This window comes from Neolamprologus brichardi, chromosome 22 (assembly GCF_056152115.1).
Source record: "Neolamprologus brichardi isolate AB-2024 chromosome 22, ASM5615211v1, whole genome shotgun sequence".
Taxonomy (NCBI): Eukaryota; Metazoa; Chordata; class Actinopteri; order Cichliformes; family Cichlidae; genus Neolamprologus; species Neolamprologus brichardi.
Genome location: NC_142124.1, coordinates 16,270,091 through 16,295,807, shown reverse-complemented (window position 1 = coordinate 16,295,807; position 25,717 = coordinate 16,270,091). Strand labels below are relative to the sequence as shown.

Sequence of the window (25,717 nt, the reverse complement as noted above, 5' to 3'; positions counted from 1 at the left end):
AGGCTGAAATGTACTTTTACACACGTTTGAAAAGGACAAATTAGATGCTTACCAAGCTTTGCAAACATAATTTATCACCTCTGTCAACTCTCCACAGGAGCAGAAGCTTTTGAAATCACCCACATCCGCTTTGTATTTCTTTAAAATGTAGCAAACTGTGCCACAGTTTATTTTGCAAGTATAAAAATATTAGGTTAGTTTGTTCCAGTCTTGTTTTCCTTTGTGTTGTAAAAATAAAAGGCTTATCTTAAAAAAAAATCTTGATGTAAAGCTTCATTCATGAATGTAAAAGCATGTACTGTATGTAAATAGACTGAATGCAAATGTAAATAAACTGCTACAAGAATGCATTAATGTGCCTTTGTGTTTTTTCAAATGGAAACACGAATAAATGAACACAAAACGATCACAGCAAGCTTGATTGTGAAGTTTATTAAACGATATGCATTTGCATGCACATTATAAAGCAAATAATTAGGTAATACATACTTTTTAAAATATCATAAGCTTATCTGACCCAATTAGAAAACACACCTGCCACTCGTCTCCAAATAATAAAACCTCGGAGGATCTATTTGACTCTGAAGTTGTATCATTTTCAGCAGCAGGTAGGTTACAAAACGGAGGGAATAACCTGCAGCTGGAGGCTTGTGAGGTTTACCAAAACTTTTTATTTATTTATTTTTAGCAGATAGCCAGCTCACCACGAGCTGCCTGACGTCACAGAGGAGCAATCTGTGGTCGGGCTGAAAATGTGCTCCAGCTGCTGAAAGCTAGACGTAGCCTGTAGTGTCACTGTGCTCACGATACTCATGATGCCGACTACTTTGGATTAAAGGGATCTTATTGCCAACTTGTGCATGACATCAACTTTAAAAACTTTGGCTACTTCAGGGGAATATTAAAAACAAATCCTAACAACGATTTAAATTCAGATAAACATTTTGGTTGTGAGTACTGGGTTTAATCCAATATTTTATTGCTCTGATTTTCAATTTCTACGCACTAAAGTAGATTTTTTTAAAAAATGATTCTGTCACTGTTGACGTGTCCACTGCAGCGGCCTGAGAGCGGCTCTTTGGTAGTCAACACCAGCTACTGCGACAGTCTGCATTAGCATTCTGGGAATGGTGTTTATCAAGTTTTGGTGCATTTTATGTGGCAAATATAATAACTATCTTTTTTTTTTTACATTTATCATTTGATGAAACACACAGAGAACAAGAACAAAACACAATAAAACCCCTCACCCTCCCCCGAAAGGCACTGTAGGTTCAATAATTATAAAATTATCTGCATTAATCATTTGCAAGGTCTTCAGAAACATCACAAGAACATGTTGTAGTTAAAATACACACAAAGCTCTGAATAAAAAATAGCTTTTTGATTTATACGAGGGGGAAAAAATTAGACAATTTAACATTACTACTGTACATTTGCTACTGAATACTGATTAAGATTTATGTGCTTGGATAAACGTCTGACTGCAACTTGCTGCGGTGTGCCTGACACGCTTGTTCTTACTGCGTGGGTACTTCTAGTAGTTCTAGTTTTAAAACAAGTCTGAAATGCTTGTTGAAATGTTGGGATCTGCTTTGTTTTGTTTACAAGGAACAGCTTAAAAATCCCTTTTCTTAAATACACCGCACAATTCAATTCAAAGCTTGCAGTGAAGGTTTTTATATCTGCACAGGTGCAACCAGAACAACAACAAATAAAAAAGGAGAGATGAAGGGATGAGTATTTGAGTATTTCTGATATCACAGTTCCCACCCGCTTATAATAAACAGTTGGACCCAACACAGGGCTTCAACATTAAAACCAACTTTCCCAAAATGGAAAATAAAATAAGCAAACACATGACAGGAATCACATTTTAAACAAAAAGCAAAGATAATATTTTTCTTATATATGATTGCAGACCATAAAATCTGCGGCTGAATAGCTGGTCCCTCTAAAGTGTAAATGCTTGGCAGACGCCTCCACGCCCCTCTCCGACTGTGGCGTTTCTCGCTGCCATTTAAAGAATTCACAGAAAGAGCTGGTGGTGGACCACAGCGGGGACACATCCCTCTGGTTTTTGCTCGTTTTTTTCTTTTCTTTTTTGCTAATGTGCTCAAGGAGAAGTTGGTGTGGATTTTTTTTTTTATAGCAGCTCAGTTTTGTCAAGACATTTTATTTGCTCTTATCCGGCTTTTTCAGTTCTGCTTCTTTTCTTTTTTGGGGAGGGAAAGGGTCAAAACTGGTTTGTGGGATTTGGAAAACCCACCAGGACTGAAAAGAGTTTGCAGATCATCATGAAAGCTGGACCTTCTGCACCACCTGATGTAACTTGCTTTACACACCTCTCCCTGTACATGCAACTCTACTTACTATAGGCCTTGAAGCACCGCTGGGTGCTTTAACATCTCGCTTAGATGTCACACATCTGGTCATGTTCTTGTTGCTCCTGAAATCTCTCCCTCTCTCTCCCTCTCTGACTTAAACCTCAACCCTGACATTCAGATATTTCTAAAAAAATATATATATAATTCATTTATAGCCTTAATCTTGATCACGATTCCCAAGATGCATGGAGGGTAGGGACGGTGCCTGCGTTTAAAAGTGGCACTGGGTGATAAGGCTAACTGAGCTTGCTGTGTTTGTGCAGTATTATGCCTGAAGAGCTCCTTTAGATGTCCGTTTGTATACAGCGTTTTCTTGTTTGGTTTACAGGCTGCACAGCGCTGCAAATGGTCTCCTTCAAGCTCTCATCCTTCTCTGGCTCTGTGTCACCAACACTCTCCTCGCTGATGTACAGAAACGTTCCGCTACTTCCCTCTTTTGGCGAAGCAGGTGGAGATGAAGACAGCAGGCGGCAGGTGAAGGCTGAGTGGCTTATCTGAGGCGGGAAGTGCTCCAGGCGGTCGTGTTCCACTTCTGGCATGGGCGTGATGGTGACGTCACTGAAGGCGGTGATGGGATTATGAGGGTGGGCGTCCACTGGGGGAGAGCAGGGTGCAGGAGCCGGTCTCGAGGTCTCGGGGTCTGAGCAGCTGAGCTCAGATGAGAAGTGGCTACAGTGCGACTCGGCCACAGAGGGAAGGCTGCCGCTCAGGGACGGAGAATCGAACTCTGAAGAATTAGTGCTGCGCTGCTCCAGAAGCTGAGTGTCCATGTCCGCTTGCATCTCGTTAACTTTTGCCTCTCCTTTGCTGATGCTGCTGGCTTTTTTCCAACGCTTGCCCTTGCTCGTTTTGACCCCAGAGGTGGAGGCGTCCTTTGACCACGGCGGGCAGGGGCAGGAGTGGTTGGCTTGCTGAGCACAGCGACAGGTGGAGGGACACGAGCACGTAGCTCCTTTCAGGCCGGCAGAGCTGCTACTACAGCTGGCTTCATCCAGGCTGCTGCTGGCGCTTCCGTGTCTCACCTTCTCCTGCTTAGACTCCACGTCTGCCTGCACCTCCAGACTGTTGTCTCTGCAAAATCAAATCACCTACATTTAACTTATTGGATCATATGGCAGCTGCCTACAAGTCTAACAAATCTAGGTCGCCAAATTCCTACTGGAACAAGGGGGATGTGTATAATCTGAGTGCTGACCTTTCCAGAGACATGTAGGCGTTGAGGATGGACCCCGCCATGGCTTTTGTGCTTGCGTTGTCGCTCATCGTCCCCAGACTGACTGTGGCAGACTCCCCACTAAGGCTACAGCGTTCCTTCTGGACGTCGGCCTGGACTTCCATCCTGGAAAAGTAAAAACAGTCAAAACAACTAGAAAGTCCAGTTGACAGGTGAACAACAAGCCCATCGATGTAGTTTCAGTCATAAAACATTTAACACTGATAAAATGGTCTAAGGAGCTTGGAAAGCTCTAAGCTACACAGACACTGATAACATTGTGCGACTGCACCGTTTGCCACTCACATAGTGCAAAATTTCTACGATGAAGAGAAAATAATACAAAAAAAAAGAAAAAAAAAGAGACTAACATGCTTTTTTCTTTTAAGCAATGAAAGTAAAGAATGACATCTCATAGCTTTTATTTTGAGTGCACTGCTGAGTTAAAGAAAGGAGTTAAAGAAATTTAGGCAGTTAAGGGTTAATTTTATTTCATCTGTCTGTTTTCTTAACCCCTTATATTCAATTTAGGGTCACGAGAAGGGGAGCTGAACCCTGTCACAGCTTTCATCAGCTGTCAGTGAGAAGTGGAGTCCATTAACAGGGTCAACAGGGCCAACAGACACCCATTCATAAGTACGACCAATTTAGAATAGCTAATGGATTTTCCCTCAGACAGTGTTCTGTTTGGGCTCATCTAGGCGTGCGTATTACACAATCAGTCCAGTCCAGTCCATTTACCGGTTGTAGCAGCTGCCCGAGAGGCTTCCGGTGATGCTGGTCCCAGCGAGGGCTGTGGTGCTGGCATTGTCGCTCATGTTATCCCGCTGGGTGGAACTTACGCCGCAGCGCTCTATGTTGCTTCCGCTCACACTGAGGCTCAGGCCCGTCAGACCACCAACACTCGCACCATCGCCAAGGCTGGCGTTGTTGAGGCGAGTCTCCGCCACTGAGGTTGTGTCTGATTGGAGAAAAGGGGGACACAGTGTGAGCTTTTATTAGGCTACAGAATAGTTTGATGGACAAAACTAACGCAACAATGTGGCTTTCTGATATAGTATTACTGTATCCTGTGACTATAAATGCCCAAAGAAGTGAAACTAATACAAATGGAGCATGGTCAGTAACGTCAAAGTGGACACACATAAGTAATAAACTCAGGAGTGAACTTGGTATGACTTTACCATGCATCCTGGAACAACACATCATTAAATTCTCATTGAAATCAAAAGGACATCATCACGTCTCACACCTTATGTTTCTGAAAAGGTCAAAGTCTTTGCTGTCGTCTGTACTAATAATTCTGACTTTTATTGATGACAGAAGCTGCGAGAAACAACACGTCTCGCCGTCACGCAGAGTCCCTAGTTCATCACAATTGCTGATATTGTGCCAGTCATTTCACACAGTCACACGCCCTGAATACTTTTCTGCATCTTCCATCAACAGCCCTTTGAGGAATGAATGGCATGCACATAAAAACAAAGGCATGGCCAGATGTAAGAGTAATGACTGGTATGCATTCCTAACCGTGAGAACAAACTCATACAGTAATCTTTTCTATCAACCCTGCTAAATATTCAACCTGAAAATTGACCAAAGCTAAATGCAGAGCACCATGGTGCTTAAAACAACATTTTTAATTATTCATTAACGGATCATTATTGTCTGAACTGTGACTTTAAGTTCTTCCCATAGCCTGTGTACAGTATAAGACCCTCACCTGTGGCTGCAGCACCGTTGCCTATGTTGTCATTTTCATCGTCAAACTCAATTCGCACTCCTTTCCCATTGCCGGCAGAGACTCCACAACCTCCACTCCGGCACAGGGAGATCGGGACAACACCGTAGACGTACGCAAGCATGATGGGAACGCCAATTCCTAAATAACACAACATGAACAAAAATTATTATGACTGACACTTAGGTAAGGTAAGCAGATTAACTAAGAAAATACTGGTGGGCGAAACATGTTTAAACTCAGTGTGTTGGTACAAGCAAGGCACAATATCAAGGCACAGATGGTGAAACAAAACAAAACAAGAAAGACATTTTTCCTCACCAACAGTGACCGCAGCAACCACAGGAGACACGATCACAGACAACGTCACGCCGCCAGCTATCACCAGGTTCCTCTTGTGTTTGGAGATGTCTTTGCCTTCATAGCGAGTATGAATCTGATGGGAATAATTGTTCAGTAGGATTAACTTCACACGCTTTGCAGTAAAGCCACAAATGATAAACACACACCTCCTTTTGTCCCCACATCTCAAGGCTGACATTTGACAAACTTGTTACATGCAAGATACTGTACTAGGAACACAAAACTGGTACAAAAAAACCCCAGACATAACGCAACCTCTCTGTACTAATCTGCAAGATCTTCACCACTTCTCACTTCTCTGAATAAACACATTTTGTACCCTTGTTGCCTGCTGGGAGCTCTCACCTTTCTACCCACATAGACAGGAATGCCAATGATCATTGCAGGGATGGCGATGCCAGCAATAAGGGCGATACCCACAGGAGCGCCCACCAATGTGCCAAGCTGCCACAGGATCTTCTTCTTTCTGCTCCACGGCTTCTTCCCCCAGAAGGTGCAGCCCGATGGACTGGGAGGAGACGAGAGAGATAAAATAGTTTCACAGGGCTAAGACAGAAAGAGAGCTGTAAATATTAAGCTGTAAATATTAAAGGAAACCTACAAAATAAGAAAAGCAAAGGGCGGTGGAAGTCTTACCTTAAATAGTGCAGGTCAGAGATCTCTTTCATGCAAAGCCAACAGAACTCACAGCCGCAGACGGCGCAGGTCATGTGATTGCAGCTTCCGTCGTTCATCTTGATGATGTAGGCTGCACAGCGAGGGCATGGTTTGATGTCATCACCTGGTGCAGAATAAAACACAGACTGAATATTGTGCTTAAAATGATAAAGCTTCTGTGCACTGTGAATTTATCACAAGTGTCCTTTAATGTGTAATGCCAAAGAACAGGTCAGGTTAATCTGGGAGCTTTGTATGGTAGCACCTATCTGTGGGCTACCTGCAGCGCCGCTCTCCTGGCTGTAGCTGAGTGAGGACGACCTGAAACTCCTCAGCCGGAAGTGTTGGGCCCTTTGCTGCCGTGCGGTGTCGCACGTCTGGTTGGGATGCCACAGCTGTTTGCAGTGGTAGCAGAACTCTGTCCCGCAGCCCTCACGCCCGCAGGTGATCTTTGGGCAGCTGGCACATCCAAATGCAATGACTGCATAACTAAAAAGAGAAACTATGGTAAATAAAATTTGGTGAGACAGAATGGACTTGCCGCTACAGGTATAATCAAATCTGGAGGACGGCATATCACCATAGCAACCTACATCAGTCACCACAGTGGCTTATTAGAGGGCTTTTTTGTGGCAGGAATGTTTCTTTTTATAAATGAGCACATAAAACTTGACAAAGTGACACCATAAAAGCCCGTTGCTGCAGCAGTCATTTATATCCCATCACAACCGCTGCTTTAAATAACCTGCTTTTATCTCAGTGACAAGAATATTATGAATGGTAGTGACTGTTTCCCCCAAGCTTGCTGACTCAAAGCCCCCCTCGTGTCCCTCCAGGGGTGAGACATGGGGGATGGTTTCTGTGTTAGATACCGCAGCAGATATGACAGCTTCATTTAAACTCAGAGGCATTCAGGATCCTGCATGATGGTTATCACGGGGACGTGAGGAAAAGCAAAAACAGTGTGACACCAAGTAGCTTGTAAGGAAATCTTAGTTGCTCCACTCAAACCCTGATCATCTTCCACATTTCTAAATGTGATTGTGTGAGGAGAACATGGAGGACGAGCCTCTTACTCAGTTCAGGATGAATTCCCAGGAAAAAAAATAAAAAACTCAATCTAAGTAAACAGACGCTGCAGCACCGCCTGACGTACACAGCTGTGAGTCAAGATCTTTGTTAAAATGAGATAAGCATTTAATCTAATATAGCCGTTAACATCAGCTGACAGCAAGGAAGCAACAGCAACTGCAGCTGAAAACAAAGTGGAAATTTAAGTCAGCAGTGATGTGTCAGTACACTTAAAGAGGCACGCTATTTGGTGGGAACCGATGGGATTTATAAGTTAGCGAACAAAGCAAAATGATAAGTTTGGAAGACAAGTTAGTCATACTAAACCTTAAGGCTAACCTTACAAAAGGTAGATTAGAGTTATCTTAAATGCAAAGTTATATAATTACATCTAACATTTCTTCAAGGTCAGTGGAGGAAGGAGGAAGTTAAAAAAGAAATACAAAAAAATAGAAGCAATAGAGTAAATACATAAAACTATTCATCACATGCCAAGTTTCTGATGAAAGAAATGAAAATGAATGTAAGCATTAACAGATAAACTCTGTTATCCTCTTATTGACACATTTGACAAGCAGCAGTAGAGGCTGAATGTGAACATGTACTTAAACAAAACAGCCAGTCTGCACAGCTTCCAGACAGTCTCCACTAACACCTCGGTGAGGTGAACTGATGGCACGTTGTAAAAAGTGGTAAAATATTGCCAAATGGCCTTTTGGTATTATCCCCATCTTGTTTTCCTCACATACATTTTACTGTCAGACCATAATTCAACCAGTTTTAACTGGTAGTGTAACACCTACAGTGATATACTTGGCTCTACTTTTAAAAGAAACCCCAAGTTTGCCCAAAATAGAAAAACTGTTTTGGTTATGCTTGCATGTAACTAAATAGGACACCATCCGAAACTGAGCAAAACTGTTCACTGCATAAAGATGATTCATTTGTTTATTTAAGGAATAATGAGGACTCAAATTTGACAAACTTCACAGTTGAGCTGACCAACAGAGCCCAGTAATTTGCACAATTATACAACAATAAAGACTGAGAGCATTAACCAGCAAGGAGTGTGGCAGCAAGCCAGAGTCGAGCTGTTTGTAGCCGAGTTGCAACAAACTCATGAAAGAGCCATTATTCCAGCAGACAAGGGTCAGCACTGTTGATGCAAGACGGTCATGAGAGTGAGTGAAGGGTGAAACCATTTCTGAAGCAGACAAGAACAACAGAGCTGAACTGATCATGGCTGACTGGAGCGAAAACATAAAAAAACAAAACAAAAAACGACAAAACAGTGCAGCCAGCACCTGGAGCAAAACCAAATACACACTGTAAGGGTACATTAGCAGTACACGTATGCTGTGTGCATGAAGGCAGTCACGGCCTAATGGTGCAATGAGAAGCAAGAGACATATGGAGGTCAGTTCAGGACCCTGTGAGCAAACTATTGAGTCCCTCCCGGCTCTAAACATACAAGACCCTGAACTGACCTTAACCCAGTACTGCCTCTGACATATGAGAGAGAGAAAAAGAAAGATTTCCAACTGCAAGAAACAGCAGTTTATTAACATTTTTAGGAGGTTTGCAGAGCTCGTTTTTACCCCAAACCAGAAACTTGCAATACTTGCAAATTTTTTCCAACTTTAATAATTGAAATAGGGTTTTTGTTTTGTCTTTTTTCATTCAGCTTATAACTTGTTATTTTAGGTTAAATAACTTTTCGCCTTATTTTAAGATTATTATCACTGAAGGGTGTGTTATGCTTTCCTTTATTTTCTGTCACATGATGCTGAATGTTTATACTAAAACACTGCCATAATTTCAGATAATCTGGTCCGTGTATATAAAAACCTTTATACTACTCAAAATGCTTGCTGTGTGGTGGGTCTTCTAGTCTGATGTCAGCTGATCATGAATTTCCTTATATGGTAATTTAAGGCACAGCTACACTGATGGGAGGCGGGGCTTAGAAGCACAAGGTTACAAGCTAGCCAAGTACAGCCAATCAAGAGAAAGAAGGACTTAATTGTACAGAAGCTAAAACGGCATGTTATTGGCCAGTAGAGGACATACAGTGCACAGGCCAGTGAAGAACAAGTAAAATACAACCATAAATTAGTTCATGTGTTGTTCAGACTGTTATACATGCTCCTTCATTTCTGGTTATATACAGAATATTTGCTCATTTACAACCTATTTGCAGTCTGAACACAGCGGGCATCATCATAAACTGACTGCTCGCTGCTTTTGACTGACAGAATAAATGCGGCTATTATTGCTACGAGTTATTTTTAGCCGAGACATCAATGCAGAAGCTGGAGTAAACTTCACAGGGTCAGATTACAGTCTTGAAATTTCCTTGATCTTCTGCCTTAGTGTGTTATTTTAGGAGTTGAGCACTGGTTTAATCAAAGTTACAGAAGATCAGGCACATCTCAGGTGATTAAAACTAAGATTTTGGCCCATATAAATTTGCAGGTTTTTTTAGGATAATATCACAGGCTTAAAATTTTGGAAGCTGTCTGAAATTTACACGTGCTTTGTTGTAATTGGTGCTGCAAATCTCAACTTTCCTTCCTACTCTTCAGTTACATTTGAATGTAAATCTGAAAGCCTTCATTTCCAAAGTTTTTGCCTTGTGTATCATGTTTGAACTACACCAACTAGTCCTGTGTGTTATTCACTCAGGGGGCCATCTAATCCCTCAGCTGTGGTTCTTACCCGCAGTCAGGGGCTGGGCACCAGCGGCAGTCAGGTTCAGCCACCAGCCACCTCCTCAGCATGAACTCCTCGTACTTGTCCATGAGGGCTCGGTCTCCCAGGATCATCCTGATGTCATGGGGGTTGAAGCGCTCAGCGCACTCGGGGCAGCTGATGTTGACTCGTGACTCTGAGATCTCAATGCGCAGATACTGTCGCAAGCAGTCTGCGCAGGAGCGGTGGTGGCAGGTCATGATGTCTGGGAAGTGATCGCGTGCGTGGCGCAGTAGGCACAAAGGGCACTCCAGCAGCTCTGACGAAGACCCTGGCACTGAAGAAGTTGATGCTACATCTAATGGAGAGTTGGTTGCAGTTTTATCCTGCAAAGTCTCTGCCTGTGCAGTTTCGAGGCTGACGACACCATCCACCCCAACTTCAGCCTGCAGAGCCCTCGACTTGCGCTTGGGGTCACGCTCGGGCCGGCGTCGGCGCCCAAAGATTGCATGGAGAGAAAGACGGCGCTTCTTGGGAGTCTTTCTAACTGTGGGAAGGCTAACAGAGGAGCCAGCAGAGTGAAGATCTCGCTCTGAGCCTGTGCTGCCATGATGCTGCTGGTGCAGGCTGCTCATCACGCCAAACTGGGCGCCACTGGTGCTGTGACCAGCAATTACCACATTGGGATCGGGGATTAGAGATGGTACGGAGAAGGAAGACGGAAAGAGGGACTAGGGTTTAAGGAAGATGCTCAGGAAATAGACTGCTATCTAGGACATGGTGGCAGGAACCTGGTTTAGGAGGTGTGCAGGTGTGTGAGATGATCTGCCCTTGTTTTAAGTCACACCAGTTTAAGGGGTTCCTTTATGGCTAAGATGAACAAGTTCAGATGTAGGCCACAAACCTGAGGAAAAAAACAGAGAGGAAAATATCAGGTGCTGTGCTGAAGTCAAATGCATTAATTTTTAATTATCTGCTGCAAAAACAGAACCACTTGGCTGCAAAACGAGGCAACACTATTTCAAGATGCAAAACAACCAACCAACTAAAGAGAATCTTAAAAGCAAGACAGCCATCCGTGAGGCTGTTCACTGGCCTCTGTGTTAAAGCGTGACCACTTCTTTCACGTTTAAGAGTTTTCTGGCAGACTGCAGGCATTTTCTCAGGCGTGTCTTCTGTGCCTCTGAGTGTGTGCATGTTATTATTCTCACATAGCTGCATGCTTTCCCTCGAGTGTGTATTAGTCAAGTGTAGGCAAAACAAGACAAATCCTGTGTTTCCACCATAGATCTCAAAAGCAGCCACAGCTGTGCCTGTAGTTCTCTGCAGCCTCACCTTGCCTTAAGTACTTTCACTGCTTGTTTGCACAACTTAAGCATAGCTCTTCACCTGTAAAAGTAGCGTGAAAACACACTTGTGGTGGATGTGAAGGAGACAGGTTTAAGGGTCAAAATAACAGGCATAACAGAGGCGAGTCTTAAATTTCATTGACTAATCCAATCTAGCAAATGAGTTCAAAAATGCTTCATGAAGTTCCACCTTCCACCTGACCTGGCCTATTTTTTCCAATCCATCCGAAACACACATTATCATTTTAAATGTTGTTGACTATGAATGATGTGTTGCGTGTCCTTCTTTAATAGAGAAACGGTACATTTTATCTGTTCTTGCATTTGTCAGTTTCCCCTGGAGTACACAACATTTTGACCTAACACAAAATCTACCATGATTGTTTTGCTTTCAGCAAAATGTGCACGCTCTTCTAAAAACAATTTTGTTTCCACACCTTTATCTTCTCGCAGTATTTAAAAAAAATACATAAATAAATAAATAAATAAATAAATAAACAAATAAACAGAATCACAGAAATCAACGCTTTCCAAGTTTGCCCTCACTTGACATGTCCTATATAACTGTGCTCATGTTTGTATCATGAATTGCAAAGTATTTTAAAAACCCTAAAGCAATATAAAGGACAAAAGGGATTTCTACCAGTTGCTGCAGGCTGCAAACTTGTGTTTGCCATTAGGGACTAATTTCAGGAAAATTCCAGCGGGAGCCAAAAGGTGACTAATTAACAAGCCTGTTGCAAATCTAAACTGGGACAAAGCAACCATATGCACTCTCGTAACCTACAAACCTCAGTCTGACTGGCTGCTGTTTTTCCACCTTTAAGTACCACGGCATGCAGGCCGAAGTCAGCGTCAACTACTTTAATGTTGGGGAAGGCTAAAAAGAAAAAGGTCTTTAGTTGCAGAGCCTGAAACCAGATTCAATTCGGCACCTAATAATAACATACACTCAACTAAATTAATGTAACATTTTAACACTTTCAGTGAATCTGGTTAGTGGTTTGGGCACGAGCTTGAAGCCTTTTAAAAGGGCCATTAAAAGATTATAAATGCAATAAGATTCAGAAATGCGGTCTTTCAGGTGCTCACACTGAGCTCTGACTGACAACACCCAATAAAATCTGCAAACATCCAAAAAAAAGTTGCTTGGATCAAATGACTCTTAATCCCAAACTGCCATTTTTATCTCCCAGTTTAGCAGCAGGCAGGTTCAAAAAGAAAAAAAAAACTCAAATGCATCCCAGTAGCCTTTTGATGCTGACTGAAACTAAATTCGGCTGACTTTTTGCACATCTACAAGCTCTAAATACAGCCAGTAGTCTGCAGACAGTGTCACGGCATAAGAGTCCCATCTCTTCAGAGACAGATATCCTGAAACGCACGTATGAACATGACAGATGTATGTGATACACTGGCAAACGCACATTTGACAACACATAATGTATTAAATCAGATGCAGGACTGCATCTGTATTACTGTTGGGACAAAACTGATAAGTACCTACCATTAGCATATGCCCTCATACCTAATGGCTACAATGCAAATGTTATTATAATATAAAAGACTTTAATTATGGTTAATAGCTGCCAGTTTTATTTACACAGCCCTTCACCTGCAGTTAGATGCTCCTTGCACATTCCCAGTTGTGTCATTAACATAAAGAGTAATGTAAATAAGGATAACCCTTACTGCATAAACGTTCATATATATTAATGATAAGCTGCTCCTTCTGACACACACAGCAAGGGGGAAGTTACTTTGATGTTTCCGTTGTTGGGAAGCTTATACTGCATTACTGTAATATAAAGTGTTGCCATCAACTCAATGAATAGTACTTTATTTCACTTATCTCTTGGCAGCTCTACATACGTGTGTGCGTGTGTGCATGCGTGTGTGTTGAAGAGGAGAAACTTTGACCGTAAATGACAGCAGTATAACAGATAAACACCAATAAATATTTAACTTTTCATTGTTTTTATCTGAAGTCTGTTGCCATTTGTTAGTTTAATAAGTAGAATTATATATGTTTATCTGATGTACAAGTTTATTACACCAATCAAGAGACTGGCTGGCAACCCTTTGGCAACCTCCGGTCATTAGGGAAAAATGTGTAGTGGTTCCTGGAGCTTGCTGGGTGAAATTTGCTGCAAAGAGGGTGCTGCCTCTGGTTATTGCTTTGGTTGCTCGCACATTGCTGTGGTCACCTGCAGTTTGCGTGAAAGATGTCAACTTATCTGCAGACACCCACAAGCTAAACAAGGTGTGGTAGTGAGACAAAACGTTTACTTTCAAAGTAAAAGTTGTGCCTTCCCACTGAAAACAACATGTATCAAAAACAGTGCAACTTTTACTTTAAAGTTTAACGGTAGCCTTTACTGGTTTGCAATGCACTCTTCAAAGTTTCACTATTGCTTGGTGAATATTTCCCAGCTGAGACTGCTCTCCAGGCCTACATAAATGGGGCTTTACTAACTTAGTATTTACTTACTAATAATTTACTAATACTAACTTTTGACTCATGACTGGTGGTTGCCAACTGGTCTCTAGACCTGTGGAGCCTTCAGTTTACGTGCACATCAGATGCTGTACTGATGTGTGAAATCCCCCACAAACGATAGTTTTCTCAGCACTAAAATCCACACAACAATATTTGTGTAATGGTGGGCTCCAATCTTATCTTTTCACTGAAATCCGTGTGGAATCATCAAGATTTGGTATAAAATAACTGGTCTCAACAAATTAATCACTGGAGCCTTTAGAAATAGAAATGTTGAATTGGTCCAGCCTTAAATGTTAACAACTGTTGTCATCATATGACACAAAATATACAAGTATTTCTTTCTGTTTTAACCACTTGGTTGAGGTCAATAATTAAACTTTATATTTCTTAAGTACAGCACTTCAGGTTGCTAGGAAGAAATTACAACAAACAGACAGTGTGCAGAAGACTAGACATTTCCAGCAGACATTTTTTCTTGACTTTACCTCATAAGTATTTTTAATGTTAGGTTAAGATGTGCATTTAACTGTCACATAAAGATAAAGGAGGAAAAGTGTGTCAACCATAATTGCATCTCATTAGGCTGTAGCATTGCAGCCAAAGAAAGAAAGTTGTAAAGAAGAATACACCTTAACTGGTGACTCCATTTTTTTTACTTTTTTTTTTACTTTCTTTAAATAAGAGAAATTTAAACTATGAAAAGCTGCTTTGTGCAAGGTGACACATGCACAGTGTGTCACTGACTAACAAAAGCAGGAAATCTTCCATATATTAGACTAGGGACCCTGAAGGCAAGTTATCATACAGCAGGCGACCGCAACATGGGAAGCACAAGTGTAGGTGATGCCTGAATCCTGCAGTCCTACATTATAACACAATGTAATGACACACCAGGCGAAGTAACCAAGACATGGAGCAAGGGGAAATTTTTACCAAGACAGAAGAGCAATTTCAAGCAAACCACAAGTCAATGTGAAATTACACCCTCAGGCATAATTAAACTGGAAAATCCTTCCTCTTCTACGTGCCAAGCCTGAGTGGGACTTTCCATGTGACTTAGGTCAGTATGGGCGATTGTGCGAGCACACGCACATGCATGTATTCAGGTTTTGTGGCTCAGGGGCAATCACATGCAAGCGAGGCTTACACACTGGGATGGTGTCCCACTTCTTGAGACAACCTCAGGGTAAAAATCCTACTGAGACAGAATAAATGCTTTCAGTCTTCAGTCAACTCTTAAAGGAAATCGCCAAGTTCGCATCAGCTCATGCAGTATTATGACCACCATCGTGAGATGATTTAATCCCATGTTTTTAAATGAAGATGCAGGTCAGTGTAAGGCCACAGAGTTGCCTTTCATTTGGAGCCACACTATAATTTGTGTGTCAAAATGAAGAAGGGGCAGTAAAAGCAGTACAAAGTGTCACTTACCGCGGTAATGGTTTTAACACATAAAGCTCTTGAGACCAGAGCAATAACATGTTGGCTGCTGAGCTGCAATAAAGGAAATAAATCCAGGTTTCTCTTGTCTGTAATTTTGCAAAGAGACAATTAGGTGCACAGCCAAACTGCAATGGAACATTTTACGCTGTTGCCCTGTGAGTGCATGCTGGCACATCAAGCCTCAATTTCATAAATACTTTTGGTCATTTTTGAACTATTAATAAGTTATAAACAGAACCCCTGGCCCTGACCCAAACAAACATCCTTTTCCAACCATTTCCAGTACCATTATTACAAAGTGTTTCTTCCACTTCCAAAGGTAAACACAAGTGCATCAGCTTAAATAAAAGCATCTAACAGTCAACGTGTCGCTGATGATGATTCCATTCATTTAATACCATGTGCTGACCCGAAAAATCACCCTGATCTATTCAGCGGTAAGGTATCAGGACACACCAGTGGAATGCTTCATCCCCTCGAATCCAATCAAAATGTCACCACTGGTTTTACAGACATGTGGACAAGCTCTAATCTAATGTACATATTAACTGATATTAAATGTTTTCCATATAATATTTTTATTCCAAAAGTAGCTCTTAAACTCAGATAAAGTAAAAACAACAGGACACATATCAACCTCACCAGAGACCCAATGATACAATATTATCACATTTAACACACAGCAGAATATGCATTTTAGACTGAATTTTGATATTAGTATTGGAATAATATTTTCATGTATTGCAAGTTATCGCCTTTTATCAACTTCAATTTATGTCCCTGGAGTTAAAGTTTGTCATTATCTGTTTTATGTAATAAGAAAGTCCAGCATCTCTTGTGTCTCTTTCTTCAGTAGCTCTTATTGCTGTAATATTGCTTTGTGAAAAAGACAGAATGACAAACGGCTTCACTAATAACAGTCATAAGCATTGCCTGCGCCTGACAAACCGAAATGTTTGTATTACAGTGTGGACTACTGTAGTACTGCAGGGATTTTGAATGTGACACACTTGACTTATAGATTTTGGGTCATAAGCTGCTTATACAGACTTGGACTGCACTGATTCAATATTTGAATCCAATATCAGACTCACGAAACTAGATCAGATATCAGTGACAATGAAACAATTCACAGGACAACCCTTTCTAGGTAGTTAGTATGACATTTTCTCTGCATTTCAGTATAAGCCTTGCTCAGAAGTTTTTACTGCACTTACAGTAACATAACTTATTGCTGTCAACTTGATTTATTTATTATTCCACTTGGTCAACAAGCTGTATACTGCATACAAGAAGAGCCATAATGCTTTATTTATGATGCCATGATTGTTTCTGTTTGTGTAGATAACAAAAGAAAAGGGAAAAAAACCCATGAGATGTGGACTGGTACATATATAGCACGGTTCTACTCAATTTGGGCACTCAAAGAGCTTTCTACTACAAGCCTCATTCACCAAATCTCACACACATTCATACTATACTACACTATACTCTACTGTATCTAAGCACTTATACCCAACATTCGGATACACTCACACACCAACATTTTTCTCAAGGGTACACATGGGCAGGATGTGCCAGGGATCGATGCACCAATCTTCCAATTGGTAGAGGACGCGCTCTACCACCTGAGTAACAGTCCCCACCTCAAAGATTTAAAAATAAATAAATACAGCATGAAAAGCGCAGACAGTGGACAATGCTGATGGACCAACAACAGGACAAGCGACAGACCGGTTCACAGACCGGTTGTACCACATAGTTTTGACACACTGCAGGTGGATGGGCAGTTCAAAGCTGCCCACAAACTGCCTGCTTACTGCCATCGTTGAACCATAATTACCCCAAAGGAGGTGCACTCAGACTCAGAGAGGAATTTTGTCACTTATTTTACTAATAAATACCAATTTAGCTAATATTTGGGGCACATAAATCTGTAATGTTTGCTGATGGACAGCACACTAGACACTATAATAGAAATACTGTGTTGATTAAACTGACATTTATATATGTTTCACTGAGTGCCTAGCTGAATTCTCTCACCTCCCAACCCAGAGTCACACACCCTTCATAATGAACCAGAAAACATTTGTTTTGTGCCTTGGGAATCTAGGCTAACATAATTACAGTCCTGTACTTTAAACGGCTAAGCTGTCAACCCAGATGTGGCATTTCCTGTATCATGAATTGGCCAGTTTTTGTTTTTATAATCTACTTTTTCTATTTTTGAACCGAACCCAGTCCGTCACATTTCGGATCTCATCATCTGACGCACGTCTCAAGTTGATTTAAGATAGTTTGCACTTGACTATGGGTGCTTTTTCGGTAGTGTGATAGCATTATGAGGAAAATCTTTGGTGGTGAGTTTGGTGAGTCTATATTTAGGTAAAGATGATGCAAGCTCCCTGGGATATTGATAAAAATACTTTTACCATCCCAGACTGGAAATAAGTGGCTCTGAATGTTCCTCAGAAAAGTGTTCATCACGTACACCAACTTCTGGTTACATTCCAGCTTGAGGACAGATTTCCTGATCATGACAATGCATTCAAAGTTCATGGCATGGGGCCAGGGGACAGCCCAGAGACTAGATGACAAACGCTATAGAAAATCTTTTTTTTTTTTTTTAACATAGCTGTGTTTACATATCACACCAAGAAGAAATAATTTAACTTTTGTACAGCTGTCACTGCTTTTATCCACAGGATCAGACGCATGGAAGCAAATTCAAACTGGAGAAAGGTTATTGTTCAATTTCCCCGCACTCATAAGGTGTAGGCCAACTTTCTCTCAGCTCGACATCGAAATAAACCTGAAGGGTAATGACTCTATTGAGCCCATTATTTGCCAGACAAATATAATAATAATGTCTGACATTAAACAGAGAGTGGGGACAGGCTGTACATGAGCGAATGCCTCTGATGCTGCACTATTTACTAAACAGAGTCACAGGCAACAGGGCGAGGTACTTTTCCACTGTATCTGCTACACAGTGATGACACAAAAGCTTCTTTTGAAGTGCAATAATTGCGTAGCAAAACTCTATCATGTCATTATGACATTCATCTTCATGTATCACCATGGAGACAGCAGGGAAATATGACTTTCTACCACCTAGGACAGGAAGTGCTGATATCATTTTCCTATTTCACAAAGGGATATCTATTCATCTCTGTGAGCTTCAAACAAAGATAAACGAGAAAAATGAACCATTTAAATTTCACAAGACACAAAACAAAAGACATAACTATTTGCAAAGCTACATTATAAACAAACTTTCTTTTAAGCTCTACATGCCAACACATTGTAATATAAACACAGTAAATAATAAGGCTGTGTTATAAAGAATGAACATTAGACACTCTAAGTGAGCTCTGCTGCATCCAACCATAAACGGGAAATAATGAAACCAACCACGGAGCTGTTGTGCATCGAGCTTTGCATCAGCACAGTTAATGCCGTCTACCGACTGAAATCTTAAGCATTTCCAAACAGAGCTGAGAGCAAAATGCTCTCTCTGCAGCACAGCAGGGTTGTGAACTCTGCCATCATAACCACAGGGTTGTTGAAGAACTTTCCAGGCCTAAACTCCTCTCCGATCAGGCTTATGGTTAATTCATGGTACTATAGTTGTGTCTCTTTGTGGAGGTATTTGTCTACAGAGGGCCTATGGAGAGGGGTTTTCACCCTTAGCAAGCATGCCCTCGTCCAGTCCTCCATTAAGCATCAGGGAAATATGTATTTTAAAGACGTTAAAAGGTTTGTGTTAAAAGCCTGAACAAAGAGAACCAAATAAAGTTTTAAAAGTAATAAAATAAAGAAATAACCAAGTAAATCTTGTAACCTAACAACATTTACTTTAGTTGGATATTGACAATGCCCATCTTTGGCTTTATGCCGCTGCTTTTCATTTCACACAAACAAAACTGAAATTATACTTCTGTATTTTTCCTATGTAGAGCCTGCTATGTAGCCAACGCCACTGTCAGCATTTATACTTATGCATGGTTTGCCCGCACTGCCGCCAAAACACTGGTTAGCAGTGGGATATCTCTACTCGAGGTGATCCTTTCTCTTCCAGTCAATTAGAAAAATGGCAGAAGAAGAAACAATGCAATCAATCAAAAGGATATAAATGCCATCACGAATGCCAAGTTGCTTGGTGATTTCTATCCAGACGCTCTGAAAATTCAAGTGTTAACTTCTTTCACAACTGACTGGCTATGGCAACGCACGTCTGTGTCACTGGATGCTGTGCACACTACAGTTTCCAACATGACATATACTCCAAAGTAACCACATTACCAGACAGATACAGACACATATGAGCTACGACAGACGCCAAATGTTCAGCGAGCAGATTTTTCAAGAGATCACTGTAAACAAACGTGATACTTGCATTCAGTTTTAGTCTCCAGTTAACAAAGAAAGCAATTCGTGTTTTGTACCTCACTCCTTAGCTGGTGTTTGAGGGCTAGTGGACATTTGATGCTCTGACTGCCGAAGTAACTCTCTAATCTATCAGCCTCTCACATGTCAATCAATTATATCCATACCGTCTCTTAGTTTGGACGGGGACACACCATTTTTATGTGGCCAGCTGTTATTTCACTGGTTGTCACCTGAAATCGCTGAATATCATTATCCGCGTCATTTCTGGTTGCTGCTAGTCACTTCCTGTGTCGCCGCCCCTTTAATTCTCAAATATGAACCCGCAGTTAAATATCACCCAGGTCTTTATTTTAGAAAGTACCTAAAATATTTTACAGTGCTCAAAACTGACACAGTGGTGTTTGACTTATGCAAATATTTAACAAGAAAACAGCTGTTATTATACTTAGCAACCAGAGAGTAAAAAGAAATACAAACTTTAAAATAAACTACTTCAAATGAATGGCTGTGTTCTTCTATAGTTGAGTCACACTCTCTTAGGAAATACAGCATATTTACTAGATGCCACTCATGTTCTTCCCTTTCTTTGCTGATGCATTACCATCATTACGGGTCAGTGGATTTGTATAAAGCCATTGGCAGGACATGTTTTGTGCCACTATGTGACCATGATTGGAAGCAGAAAGGAAACTTTTCATGGGAAAAATAATAACTATATAAATAAGAAAAATAAACCCTCCTTGTGCTGAATTCACTAGACCAGTGATGCTTTCCTAAAGTGTTTGGCATACGTAGGTCGATATTTAGGATTTCAATTTTTGGTCCACTGTTAATTACTAATTTATAGTTCAATAACGACTTGTCTAAAATCCAGTTATTCATTCAGTCTTAAATGTACTGCTCTTCTTCCTCCAAGAATACCACAGAAGCTCATGTACTCTCTAAATCATCTGAGTTAACAGCAAAGTTGGTGATGAAGACATAATTCATAATGCCAGCCTGATGTAAACATTACAAAGCCAAAGTCTAACAGCAAGTGAAAGGGCAAACACAGATGTCATGAATGATGTCAAGAGATTCCCAGGAACGAAAGTCATATTTTTGGGGGCCAACACTCATTACTTTAGGGCAGAACAGGAGACATTAGGGGAATCCACTCCTTCAGTTCTCCACATTGTGCATCTCATCATCAATACATAACATAACAGTCCCTCCACTGTCCGCTAAAGACTTTGCACTATAAACAGCAGGAGAGCAGGAAGCAGATTGGTGAATTTATGGGGGGTGGGGGACAGCACTAGCTATTTCTGTTCTACAATGAAGGAGGAAAGAAACCCCCACAAACAACGACTCACAATTCACCAGCAGAGATGAGGCTCACTGTGCAATATAAGCCATGGACACACTGATTTGACAGGCTTTAAATTTATTTGGCTGAAATTCTACTGCTGAAGTCTACTAAAGCTACAGTAGAAGGGATATAACAGAGCTAAGCTGAAGATTAAAATATGTCCTGCTTTAAGACCAGCGTGAGTTTTATGCACATTTACTACGATATTCTTCAGAAGTCTATTTTATGTTATCTGGATTCCTGTTACATAATCATAAACACAAAGATAAAGCTGTAATATAACCTATTACTGTTCCCACATAACAAAAGACTCACATTTAAATCATTTGTCACAAGCAGAAAACCCTAAAAACCCTATTAACCCAATTTGACAGTAAAAAAAAAAAAAAAAGATGTTTAAGTATTCTCTGTCAGTTCCCAGCACATACTTATTTGCTAGTTCATTCAACAAGCCACAGAAAAAGTCAACATACGTGTATCATTCTAATAAGATAGGAGGCAGTATTGCAATAGAGCAAATGTTGCTTCAGCTCAAGGGTCTTCTGTGGCTCGGCCACAGGTTACTAATAAAATAAAATAAAACCAAGAAGTTTTGAAGGTGTTTCATTTCAGCAGATTTGACAATTTGAGACTAGTCATCAGCTGAAACCAGTTCTTGTTTTCTGTCCCCAAACTTGGTTAGCTGCAAATAAAAGAAAAATTTATTATATCATAAAAGTACAAGCAGAACATCTTAACCTACTTTTTTAGAAACCACCAATACACCTGTCAAGGATTTTACCTAGCTAAGAATGTACTTTTTATTAAAGGCAAGGCAGGTGAGGACACAATGAGTCGGCGTTACCTTACCTGACAGAAACCTAAGGTGTTCTGATAACGTAATACAGAAAAATGCAAATCATGCTTGAGTAAATAAAGCTCTCTGATGAATTTCCACGAGGGGCTGACCTCTATTAGTCATCTCTTTATTTATTTATACATTTTTTAAAAACAGATTTTCTCATCCGAAAATAGCAGGTGCATAAGATATGCATAAGATATGTGTAATATTTATTTTAAAACAAATTCCTAGTTTCAAGAGATGTAAACAATAACATATATTTATTATTATATAAACAAATTCCTAGTTTCAAGAGATGTAAACAATAACATATATTTATTATTATGTGTAACATGGCAGTAGTACTACAGCAACAAAAAAGCTGACTAACCAAGTCACTTGTGCCACTGAAAGAATAGTAAAGTTTGAGTTTCTACATTAAAACACCGAACTGACCAAGTTTTCCTAAAGCTACAGCACAAATGGTTTGGTTCTGTGTACAAATCCCAAATCTGGAATTAATTCTGTTCAAGTGAAATGCTACAGGGGATCAAGAGCAAGCAAAAGCACCGTGACTCACTGACGGAAAGCCCCAGTGAAGATGCCCTGAATTTATTTAACATGCATGCTTTAAAAGTCAGCACCGCCATCGAGGAAGGACTGAGCAACTGATATGCTACTACTAATTAAAACAGTGATACAAAGCGACAGCAGTGAACAATGTACAGAAGTATCTGTATTGAGATCATAATGTAATATTTAAATTGATTTTACATGCAGGTTACTTAGTGTAAAGTCATTAACCTTCCCCCACACCCCCCAAAACAGAGAAGTAAACCGTCTTCACTTATAGATATATATATATACATACATACATACATACATGTATACTAATATATACATACATATACACACACATATATATATATATATATATATATAAGCCTAAATGTCTAACAAAACAAATGCAGAAGAACTTTGGCTAAAGTTGCATATTTTCCGAAAGTTCAACTGTGGCCTTTTAGAGCCCTAAACTAAAAGCTGGAAAGACCCAGCTCTGTCAACTTATTTTAAAAATAGTAAAAACGTTCATACATGAGATACCTTACTCGTCGTGTGAAGCTCAGCGCAGAAACGATCTAATTTTGTTTACAATTTCCACTTGGCTAACCAGGGTTAGCCTGCTAGCTACGGGTGGCTAGTGACTTAACTTTAATCGCCCAAAGAGTTGCTGAGCAGCTGAGCCGAAGCCAAATGCTCACTCACTAACAAATACTTAAGTGGGTGGTTTATATAAGTACTCCTTCATGCTCGTAAACCTTTATTTGGTGTCGGATAAAGGTTTCTGTCGACCAACACTTTAACAAGGAAATTTTACAAGCTAACAAAGCTAAAAAAAAAATTGCTAGCATCCCAGCAGCCTCGAAGAGAAGGAAGTTCTGATCTTACAAAAGCTCAGCTGGTTCGAGCTACGAGGTGAAAACTTACCGTCATACAACCTCCCCCTGATTTTCCTTTACTTCACAGCTGAAGTGTACACCGTTGTCTCCATTTCGCAGGAAACAGTACCTGAAAATGTGTAGCAGCAGAAAAAACCTGGCAGGACAGCCGAGGTACATTCCCCGAGTCTGATTACCGCGGTCAAGTTAAACACCAAAATAAAACAACATTCAAACTTCCGATATGTAATATGATAATTTCACAATAAAGGCTTTTCTAATAAGCGGTGGAAGAACCGATGTAAAGCAATATATATATATATATATATATATATATATATATATATATATATATATATATATATATATATATATATATATATATATACACATGCAGCTGCTCCTCTGCACATGTCCAAACTATCTCAGTCTACCGTAAGTGTCCACACCTGTCTCTATATGTGAACCAGCAGGAGATATCAAACCTACATGGAATGATCAAACGTTAGCCTTTTCTTTGGGGTTTTGTTTGTCTCAATAATTCACTACCTCTACTCAGCTTCACTGTCTCACTCACTCTCATTCACACACATAAATGGAAGTGAGAACACTTACATCTTCGTTCAAATCTTTAGCAATTCAGTTTCTTCTTGTTTTCTAAAGTCTACAATTTATAATAGCTTTTTAATAGGTTGCAGCAGAGTAGAACAAACTGCATTCTGCATTATGTTCGACACACAATACAGAAAACGTGCATGAAATAAACATTTGTGGCACTATATGTCATACAAAATTATTGATGATTATCTTTCAAATGAAAGTGTTATTTAATTTGGATGAATTTTGTATTTGTTTGTTTGGGTTGGGGTTTTTTTTGTTGTTGTTGTTTTTTGCAGTGTCTGTCTACCATTTAATGTGTGTATCTTATCGCTCCCAAATTGTCTAAAGTTTCTTTAATTTGTAAAACTTACAAATGGCAGAAGATGACACTTTTGTCTTGTCAGATGCTTTTTAAATAAGCTGCCATCTAAAAATAAAGAATTTTGTTTAAAAAGGCAAAACATATTAATAATTTGGATTAATTTGTGCTAAAATGTTATTTTCTGATAAGCTCTTATGAGTAAAATAACATATTATTTGCAAATCCAAATAAAATCACCTGGACAATTTTACCACCTTTAACATTTTACTCTTACTTTTTTACCTACTTTTACTTTTCCTGGACGAAGCTTTTATTTGTGAAATAACTCACTGAGATAGAAAACTTCTTCCTTGTTGCAGCTGATGACTTGACACGTTGACCATGCCTGTGTTTACGTAGCAGAGGAAACACTGTCCCCCTGCGGACATTGCTGAGTAGTTTTGTAACACACCCACAACTCCAGCATTCAACTTCTTTTTATGAGTCATCCTAATCGAAAAATAACACTGACTGTATTTTTGCCATGACCACTAACACGTCTTAACCCAAATATTTAGTGGTCGACTACATGGAGAACACTTTTATGTGACTGGTCTCAACACCAGGACTTTCCTTTACATCTGCTGTACTGTGTGGAAAAAAAGAAAGGAAGAAGGGAACGTCACTGTAATAGTAGTTTTTTTTTTTTTTTTTAAATGTTCTCTTAAGAACAACTTTCTTCTTCTCAAAGCAAGCTGATATTTGTTAGTTGTTGATAACATGTCTTAACATGACCATGACTGCCCAACTTTAAAAAGTTCACTAAAGTTTGTGACGGTGTGCAGACAGTGTACATCACAGTAACTATATAAATTGAAATTCTGTGGTCCTCTATCTGATCCCTCATTCCCTCAGAAACAAACAAACAAAAAGCCAGTTGAACCATTAGCTTTGGCAAACCTGCTACAGGTGAAAAGGGAAATGTGAACCTCTGTAACATTAGAAATGCTGCATTTGACCCCTTTGCTTACTTTGACTAACAAGAATCAGGTTACCCAAGTGTACTTTGTCCTCCTGGGAGTTTTGTTTTATTTAACAGAAACTTGTAATTGTTGTGTTGTTTTTGTTTTCTGTCATTGGTGTAACATATGAAGAAAAATAACTCTGCTGTAATAACTCATTTCTAAAACGCCATTCATTAGTACTCCTTTTGCCTTCAAAGTTACCTTCATTTTCTTTGGCCTAGATCCAACAAGGTGCTGAAAACACTCCTCAGAGTGTTTGATCCATATTGACAAAATATTATATTATTAATTCTCCCATTCCAACACTTTCCAAAGGTGCTCTATTGGATTGGGATCTGGTGACTGTGGAGGGCATTTGAGTACAGTGAACT

The 25,717-nt window shown here is 40.1% G+C and overlaps 1 protein-coding gene across 1 annotated transcript; it reads right to left on the bottom strand.

Annotated features, from left to right (window-relative positions):
* Positions 1-417: 417 nt before the first annotated feature.
* On the bottom strand, positions 418-23,621 carry rnf19a (ring finger protein 19A, RBR E3 ubiquitin protein ligase). The gene is made up of 10 exons (XM_006787888.2): positions 23,470-23,621; positions 10,151-11,027; positions 6,642-6,850; positions 6,341-6,485; positions 6,050-6,212; positions 5,663-5,777; positions 5,324-5,482; positions 4,342-4,561; positions 3,583-3,726; positions 418-3,458 (listed from the first exon to the last, which is right to left on the bottom strand). The coding sequence occupies exons 2-10, from the start codon at positions 10,756-10,758 to the stop codon at positions 2,672-2,674; spliced, it is 2,550 nt and encodes an 849-aa protein (XP_006787951.2). The 5' UTR covers positions 10,759-11,027; positions 23,470-23,621; the 3' UTR covers positions 418-2,671.
* Between the last annotated feature and the right edge of the window lie 2,096 nt (positions 23,622-25,717).